The 9,602-nt window shown below is 42.8% G+C and overlaps 1 protein-coding gene across 1 annotated transcript; it reads left to right on the top strand.

The window, feature by feature from the left end:
- The first annotated feature begins 783 nt into the window (after positions 1–783).
- Positions 784–9,310, top strand: LOC142387975 (E3 ubiquitin-protein ligase TRIM39-like). Its single transcript, XM_075472772.1, has 2 exons — positions 784–863; positions 6,517–9,310. The coding sequence occupies exon 2, from the start codon at positions 6,519–6,521 to the stop codon at positions 8,244–8,246; it is 1,728 nt and encodes a 575-aa protein (XP_075328887.1). The 5' UTR covers positions 784–863; positions 6,517–6,518; the 3' UTR covers positions 8,247–9,310.
- Positions 9,311–9,602: the final 292 nt, after the last annotated feature.

Raw genomic sequence — 9,602 nt, 5'->3', positions numbered from 1 at the left:
CTTTAACAGCCACATTAAATCTGTAACATCAGCAGCTTTTTACCATCTAAAAAACATTGCCAGAATCAAAGGAATAGTGTCTAAACCAGACTTAGAGAGACTGATCCATGCGTTTGTCTCCAGCAGGTTAGACTGCTGTAACGGCCTGCTCACTGGGCTCTAAACGGGCTGTAAGACAGCTGCAGTACATCCAGAACGCTGCTGCTCGAGTCCTGACCAGAACCAGGAAATACCACCATATTAGTCCAGTGCTCAGGTCTCTGCACTGGCTTCCTGTCGCTCAGAGAATAGACTTTAAAACAGCTCTGCTTGTGTACAAGTCTCTTCATGGTCAAAGTACATCTCTGACATGTTAGCGCCATATGAACCAACTCGGGCTCTGAGAATGTTTAAATCCAGGCTGAAAACAGTTCTATTTAGTGTGCATATGACACCTGAAAGTGTTTTATCTGCACTCTTTGCTTTTAAATTAATTCATTAATGATTATTTTTAATGGGTTTTTTATTTTTTTAAAAAAACATTTTTTTTTTATTATTTTTATTTTTTTTTTATTTCTTTTTGATGCTTTTATTGCCTTCTTGTGATTTTATGTAGCTGTGAAGCACTTTGAATTGCCTTGTGTATGAATTGTGCTCTATAAATATAATTGCCTTGCCTATTTGCTTTGGCATCGTTGGAAAAGCAGATCTGAGAGAAGTCAGAGGAGTCAGAGAAATGATGAGATGCGGCATCAGGTCGCACGTGACCGAGATCAGCTGATCAGCTGATCAGGGAGGGGTGTGAGTCCGTGTGACTTAGGGAAAGTGAAACTTATCTTTCTCCGTTTCCCTGACTGAAAACAACACCCTTTACCCCTGAACAGGTGAGCTTTGACTTCATCTCAGCAGCTTTCTCACTTTCTTCTTATGTTTATTAACTTCTCCCACGCGCTGTTCCGTTCTCTGAATAAGTTTATGATGAAAGTCGTGCTGTAACACATCAGGTTGTTTTAGCAACATCTGCTGCAGAAATCCTGTTTTCTGTCTGTCAGACTGTGTTATCCATAGATATGTATAGAATGGCTAGATGTCTCGTCCGCGTTGCTGGTCAACGGAGTCTGTAATGAGGCGACACACACCGAGTATCAGTCAGAACGTTTACTGGTAACTGCCAGACTCCTCGTGTACAACTGCTTATATATTGCCAGGTCATGGCCCGGGGTCATACTGCCCACTTGTGGTAAAACATAGATCTTCACATATCAATACATCTCCCCTTTTTTCAAGTACAGAGTATATCCAACTATAAACTCAAGACTGTTGACATCATTTCAAAATAAAATCCATTTCTTCTGTTTATATACCTCTGAGTGTCAACCTTGTACTTTTAAACATAACTTCAACAATTTGTCTGTTTACAACTCAACATACTTTTTTTCCAACAGTTTGGAACACTTTTTTTTTCTTTCAACTTTTACACATTCATCTCAGAGCACATCATTGCATTTCCTCAATCAATCTCTTGGGTCTCACAATTTGTCTTTGTGAGCTTCTACTCTGTGTCACTTCAGTCTGTTCGTTTCGGTCTGTCTCTAAGTACTGACTGTCTGCCATTTCTGTTTGCTCTGTCTGGCTTGGAATCGGCATGTCACATGTGTCACTGTCCATAACTCATTTTTGTCAGAGGCACTTTCAGCAAGTGACGTCGGTTTCTCCTCATGGTTTTCCCGTGCTCTGTGATGACCTCATATGATCTGGGAGTTGTTTCTTTGACCACTTTAGCCAGCGGTCCCCATTCTCCATCACATCTCACTCGCACTATGTCCTCATGTGCGAGTGGTCTCAGAGGCCGTGCTGTTCTGTTGTACAGTTCAGTTTGCCTCTCATCACGCCTCACATCTTTCTTTTCCATCTGATGAGATGCTGATGGAAGTCGTGTTCTGAGTTTCCGGTTCATGAGCATTTCTGCTGGTGAAAGTCGGTTCTCCAGTGGTGATGCTCGGTAATTCAGGATCGCCAGATGAGGGTCTTCTGCATTGTCTGCAGCCTTTTTCAAGATGCGCTTCACAATTTGCACTCCTTTCTCTGCTGACCCTGCTGACTGTGGGTACAGAGGGCTTGAGGTCACATGTTTGAACCCATATGTGTCTGCAAAGTCTTTGAAGCACTGGCTTGTGAATTGTGGCCCGTTATCGCTTACAACAGTCATTGGAATTCCATGGCGTGCGAACATAGTCTTTGTATGTGCAACCACCCTTTCTGCTGTTGTGTCACTCAACCCTACAAACTCAGGGTAGTTTGAATATTAGTCCATGACTTAAAATAGTCCTTGCCCTTTAGCTGAAATAGATCCATGCCCACTTTTCTCCATGGCTCTTGGGGCTTGTCATGGCGCCTCATAGGCTCCTTTGGCTGCTGGTATCTGTGGCGCTGGCAGGTCTCACAGCGCTGCACATATGCCTCAATGTCCTTGTGCATGCTAGGCCAATACAACACATCACGTGCACGTCTTTTGCACTTCTCAATGCCCAAATGCCCCTCATGCACTAATTTGACCATTTCTGCTCTCATGGAGGTAGGTATGACTATCTTTGTACCCTTTAACAGAACCCCATCTAACACAGACAGTTCACCTTTAAAGTGTTGGTACGGCTTGTCAAGCTTAACCTGTCCTGGTTGATGTATCTGTTCCATTACTCTTTTTAGTTTGTCATCCTTTTGTGTTTCCTTCACTATCTCTGCCCATTTTGCATCTGACACTGGCATGTGTAGCCTAATCGGGTCGATATGAATTTGCACCGCTTCTTCTGTCGCGCTACTGGTGTTGTGCAAGCTAGCCCTACTCAGCGCATCGGCTACAACTAGGTGCTTGCCTGGTGTAAACTCAAATGTCAGGTCATATTTCTGTAGTCTTAACATTAGACGCTGGATGCGCGGCGGTGCGTCACCCAGTGGCTTCTGTGAGATAGCTATCAGTGGTTTGTGATCGGTTTCTAGTATTACTGATCGTCCATACACGTATTCGTGAAACTTTTCACATCCAAACACTGCGCCTAGAGTCTCCTTCTCTTTTTGCGCGTAATTCCTTTCTGCACTTGTCATTGTGCGCGACGCGTATGCGACTGGATACCACTCTGTATCATGCTTTTGCAAAAGCACAGCTCCTAGGCCTGCTTTGGACGCATCAGTGGACACTTTCAACGGCTTGTCCTGATCATAGACTGCTTTTGAGCCATTCCCATTCTCTGGCATGTTCTGCCATCCACTGCCACATTGACTTGGTCTCTAACAAGCTTCTGAGAGCTCTTGTGTTAGACGATAGGTTTGGGATAAATTTCCCCATGTAATTCACTAGTCCTAGGGCTCTCTGTAAGTCATTTTTGTCCTGCGGTACTGGCAGCTCAGCTATAGCTCGCACCTTTTCCGGATCTGGTTGCACTCCTGCCCCAGACAACTTCTCACCAAGGTAGGTAATCTCCTGCACCCCAGATTGGCACTTACTTTTATTCAGTTTCAAACCAGATTTTTGCGCCTGTGTGAGAACTCTGGCCAATCTCTCATCATGCTCCGTTTTTGTTTTTCCCCAGACTACCACGTCATCGATAAAGACTCCCACCCCTTCTATTCCATCGAATAGTTGCTTCACGGTTTTATGAAAAACTTCAGGGGCTGAGCTAATCCCAAACGGCAATCGTAGAAAGCAATGCCTTCTGAATGGCGTATTGAATGTGCACAATTTAGAGCTTTCCTCATCAAGCACTATTTGGTAAAACCCAGATGAGGCATCTAGTTTCGTGAAATAGCTTGCTCCACTCACTGTGCTGGTTATGTCAGATTTTGTCGGTGGCCTGTAGTGCTCACGCTGTATCGCCTTATTTAGATCTTTCAGATCTATGCACAATCTCAGATCTCCATTTGGCTTCTCTAAGATAACCACGTCTACGCGCATCTGGCGTGCACATAGACGTGCACGAGTTCTCATGTGTTTTGATGGGGCGGGACAGGAAGTTGAATAACTTTTTATTTTTTGGTTAAAAAATAAGCATTTCTTGCATCTTACGACTACGGAGGTCACCGTTTTCAACTTCAAGTGTTCTGATAGATCATGTAAACTCTTAAAATGCCAAAAAGTAGGACTTTACGTATGACAACAACAAATCCTGCAGACTGCAGCTTTAATTCTCAAACATTTAGTTTATTATAAACATCAAAGTATTAAGCAAATTATCACACTACAGACGAAGTCCATATTTATTTTTTTAAATAAAAACGTAAATATTTCACGTTTATTTGCCCCATGACTAAACTTTATTTATCCCTTGGGATGACTCCCTCAGGGAAATTCAAGTCCCCAGTATCTACAAACACACACATAGGATCTCTATAAATCTAAAATACAGTATAATATAGAATCATTAATGTAATATATAATTAAAATATAATTAATATAGAATAATCTAAAACAAAGTGGGAAAAAGAATATAGGCTATACAAGATATACAAAGTAAAGAGAGTAAAATAAGTTATAGCACTATGGTTGAGTTATTGCCCATATTGTACTACACTTGTGTTAATTACACATTGTATGCACATAGTCTGACCATAAATAGATAAGATATTGCACAGTAGTGACGTGAATTATTGCACAGATGACCAAATAAATTAAATATCGCACAAGGTCTTTTAGTATGTAAAATAGTGGAGATTACTGCGAGATAAGAGTAATAGCGTCAGAGCAGATCACATCCCGTAACTATGGTTACCTCAGGTTTGACTGTCTCCCGGACATCTCACCCTGTGGTAAGATGGCCGACTTGTGCGGACGTTCTAAACTCAGACGTAACACATCTAGCCATTCTATACATATGTATGGTGTTATCTTTGCTGTTTTTCACAGATGCAGCTAAAGAAATGGGAACAAATCTTAATTCCAGCCTAAAACCCACAAAGAGCTTCTAGATCAGTGGTTTTCAATAGGTGAGGCGCGGCGAGCCGGCGAAACACGCGATGAAATATAACGGTTTCTGTCAACATCTCAGTAGACTGATTGTTCGTGCTTCCGTGTGTGAATAAGCAGGACTAATGAAAAATGCATCGTTTTCACACAGACTTCATTCAAAGTTTATATGTGACAGGAGACTCTCGGTTGTAACTGAACCAAAGGGTTTGTTGATACATTATACAGCTTTGACACAACGGCAGTTTGCTTTTTAGGTAGACTACATCTCAGCTGAGGTGTCTCTCCCACTCAAACCCTCACTCAAAAATTAATACTGCACCAATTCCTCAAACAAATGTCTGAAATATCTGGCCGATCTGGACAAATTTTACTTCAAAATGTAGGTATGTTTGTCCTCTTTCAAACAAAGTCACCATAAATTACATAACTGTCTTCATCTGACTTGTCTTGTGAATTTTGGGCCTCGTACAGGTCCAAAATTCAATGGGAAAATCGATTGAAAAGCACTTAACTAGTCCCAAAATGCATTTTGAAAATGCCATAAAAGCTGTATATTAAACAGAATCTTGATAAAAATGCCATAACTGTCTTCAGTAGACTTGTGGTAGGAATTTTGGGCCTCGTACAGGCTCAAAATTCAATGGGAAAATCGATTGAAAAGCACTTAACGAGCCAAAATTGACAAAAACTGCCCTATTTTGGAGGCCTCATAACTCAGCCATACGACATCACACAGACTTCATTCAAAGTTTATATGTGACAGGAGACTCTCGGCTGTAACTGAACCAAAGGGTTTGTTGATACATTATACAGCTTTGACACAACGGCAGTTTACGTTTTAGGTAGACTACAGCTCAGCTGAGGTGTCTCTCCCACTCAAACCCTCACTCAAAAATTAATACTGCACCAATTCCTCAAACAAATGTCTGAAATATCTGGCCGATCTGGACAAATTTTACTTCAAAATGTAGGTATGTTTGTCCTCTTTCACACAAAGTCACCATAAAATGCCATAAAAGCTGTATTTTAAACAGGATCTTGATTAAAAATGACATAACTGTCTTCATCAGACTTGTGTTATGAATTTTGGGCCTCGTACAGGTCCAAAATTCAATGGGAAAATCGATTGAAAAGCACTTAACTAGTCCCAAAATGCATTTTGAAAATGTCATAAAAGCTGAATATTAAACACGATCTTGATAAAAATGACATAACTGTCTTCATCTGACTTGTCTTGTGAATTTTGGGCCTCGTACAGGTCCAAAATTCAGTGGGAAAATCGATTGAAAAGCACTTAACGAGCCAAAATTGCCAAAAACTGCCCTATTTTGGAGGCCTCATAACTCAGCCATACGACATCACAAAGACCTCATTCAAAGTTTATATGTGACAGGAGACTCTCAGCTTTAACTGAACTACAGGGTTTGTTGATAGGGCGGGCAGTAGATTGGCACCCATCAAAATTTCTTCAGAAATGTTCTAGTTTCCTTTGCCGTCTGTCGTCATGTTGACTGAAACAACCTTCGCCCCATGTAGTTGAGCTCTTCACTTGAACTCACTCTCCTCTTCCTTTTCAGACATGGCCTCAGCCCACAGCTTGGAAGAGCAGTTTCAGTGTTCCATCTGTCTGGACGTCTTCGTCGAACCCGTCTCCACCCCGTGCGGTCACAACTTCTGCCAGCGCTGCATCACCGGCTGCTGGGTCATCAGCGGCGTCAGCCGGTGTCCGCTGTGCCAGGAGACCTTCACCAGAACGCCCGAGCTGCGGGTCAACACCGAGTTCAGAGACATTTTGGAGCTTTTCAAGAAGGCGAGAGCCGGAAGCGATGGCGGCGGCGGCGGCGGTGCCCCCGCCGATGCTCCCGCCGGTCCCCAGGAGGTGGCCTGCGACGTCTGCAGCGAGGGGAAGCGCAAAGCTGTGAAGTCCTGCCTGGTTTGCCTGGCTTCGTACTGCAGCGCTCACCTGAAGCCACACCACACGGGTCAGGCGCTGAAGTGGCACCAGCTGATCGGCCCCGTGGCCTCCCTGGAGGACCGAGCCTGTAGAAAACACAACAAGTTAAAGGAGTTTTTCTGCAGGACGGACCAGAGCTGCGTTTGTTCTGCATGCTTTAGGGATGAGCATGTGGAGCACGAAGTCGTCTCCTTAGAGGAAGAGCTGAAAGAGAGGAAAACTCAGCTGAGGCGTGTGAAAAGGAAGGTCGAGAAGACCCTAAAGAATGACACCATCAGAGCTCACGCGTATCAAAACTCAATCAAGCACGGCCGCCAAGAAGTAGAGAAGTTAAAAGCTGAAACCGTCAGGTCGTTTGCGGCTCTCGTTGCTTTGATTGAGACCAAAAAGGAGAAGCTGTTGGAGCTGTTGGAGGAGAAGCAACGAGCTGCAGAGCAGCAGAGTGCAGAGCTCCTCCGTCAGCTGCAGCTGGAGATCGCTGCAAAGCAGAAGGTGAACGCTGAGCTGGAAGAGCTGTCGCAGACCGAGGACGAGTTCAGGCTGCTGCAGAGCCTCCCATCCGCCGCCTCCTCTTCTATTTCCAAACACTTCCTACCCAAAGACCAAAGGCTCCAGCACAGTGAGACCCTGAGGAGAACATTGGAGAACCTGAAGGAGACCCTCAATGATCAGCTGGACGGCGTTATCAGAGAGGTCCGCCTGAGGAAGGACGAGGAGTCTCCAGAGTTCCCAACATTCGACGATGCTCTGGGGAAACTCCAGGATCTGTATCTAACGGAGGTGACTCTGGACCCCGACACGGCGCACCCGTCCCTCGTCGTCTCGGAGGACAGAACCCGGGTCAAAGATGGCGTCTTTAGAAGAAGAGTCCCCGACAACCCGTCCCGGTTCGACTGCCTGCACTTGGTCCTGGGAAAGGAGGGCTTTTCCTCCGGCAGGTTCTACTTTGAGGTTCTGCTGGAAGGACAGAACACTTGGGAAGTGGGCGTCACCAGAGAAAGCATCCAGAGGAAAGGCGCTGAAGTGTCTCTCAGTCCTGAGAACGGATGCTGGACCCTGGGGTCGTACTGGGGGCGATGCCAGGCCAACGCCAACCCTCCGGTCATCCTGCCTAAAAAGCCTGAGAGCGTTGGAGTGTTTGTGGATTACGAAGGAGGCTCGGTCTCCTTCTACGACCTGGACGCCAGGGCTCAGATTTACTCCTTTACACGATGCATCTTTACGGCAGGGACATCTCCCGGTGGATTCTTTCACCAGATCTACACCGGCTTCGTAACAAAGAGCAGAATCTACCCGATATTCCGACCCAGTTCTGAGGCGGGGGTCGCTCCCCTGCAGATTCCTCCCCTCTGACTCCCAAAAAATAACAAATTTATTCAGTTTGTCAGTCTCGTTCTCTCACATTTTAGCAGTTTGGTCTTATGATTACTGAAAAAAGGCCAAGTCAGACAAAACAAGTCAAAGAAAACTCAAAATCAGAATGACATCATGTTCTTAGTAAGTTTGAATTATGCTTCTTGTCTTTTCTGAACTCAAATCAAGACCACTGACTTCAAATTTATTCGAAATCGAACAGAAAATCTAATCATTATACTATCAGGATCATATATGTATGGCATGAGCTTTATTACATGTTCTATCACGTTCTCAAAATGCACGCTTTGTTTTAAAAAAACATAGTTTCACATGTGTATTCATCTCGAAACGCTGCTTTCCATGGTGACATTTTTATTTAGATGTAATTGTACTGAAAGACACTACAGAGGCAGTTAAATGCAGTTTTTTTTATACATATATATATATATATATATATGTATATGTATATGTATATGTATATGTATATGTATATATATATATATATATATATATATATATATATATATATATATATATATATATATATATATATATATATATACTGTATATATATACTGTATATATAGAAGGTAGGAAACGGGACAGTTGTGGTGAGGAGCAATGAGCACTGGGATGTTTGCTGCCCTCTGGTGGCCGCAGCATGCAGCTGCACCCCTCAGATTGCAGGTTATTGCGCACACTGCCTCTGGTGGTCACACAATGCAACTACAATGTTCAGTTTGAAACGTCTTATTCTAAAAACATACCCTTTGGTTTTAAAGTGGTTTAAAAGTGACAGTTTGCCCTCTGTGCTGTCGAATATTCTGAACTTTCGAGCTACTGGTTGACCAATAAATTGATTGAAAAGGTAATTCACAAATCAAATTTACGATTTAATGAAGTTTATCTGTGGACGGCATCATTAAAGAGTTTTGCTCTTTGTTTAAAGGAACATGCAAAACAATCAAACGGTAAATAACCAACCAATCACCAATGTGACGCTCAGCAAACACCAAGATGTAAAGGTTTGTCACCGTTTTGAGAATAAATTCCCAAAAGTCTCTGTGTTGTCTCTATGTTTATGTGGCGTTTGGCCTGTGGCCAAATGAGCTTCTTTTTTTTTTTTTTTAAACATATTTATTGGTTTTTCATGATAATATAACAACATCCAACAATTTCAACATCCAAAACACATGGCAGTAAAGAAAATAATAATTAAATTATTAAAAAAGATACATTAAACTGCAGTAATTAGTCAGCAAATTACTGTGCAATGAATATGAAATAATGAAAATAATAAAAATAAATAAGTAAATAAACACATATATAAATAAAAATAATAATAATAATACA

This window comes from Odontesthes bonariensis, chromosome 9 (assembly GCF_027942865.1).
Source record: "Odontesthes bonariensis isolate fOdoBon6 chromosome 9, fOdoBon6.hap1, whole genome shotgun sequence".
NCBI lineage: Eukaryota > Metazoa > Chordata > Actinopteri > Atheriniformes > Atherinopsidae > Odontesthes > Odontesthes bonariensis.
This window is presented reverse-complemented; position numbering and strand designations above follow the sequence as displayed.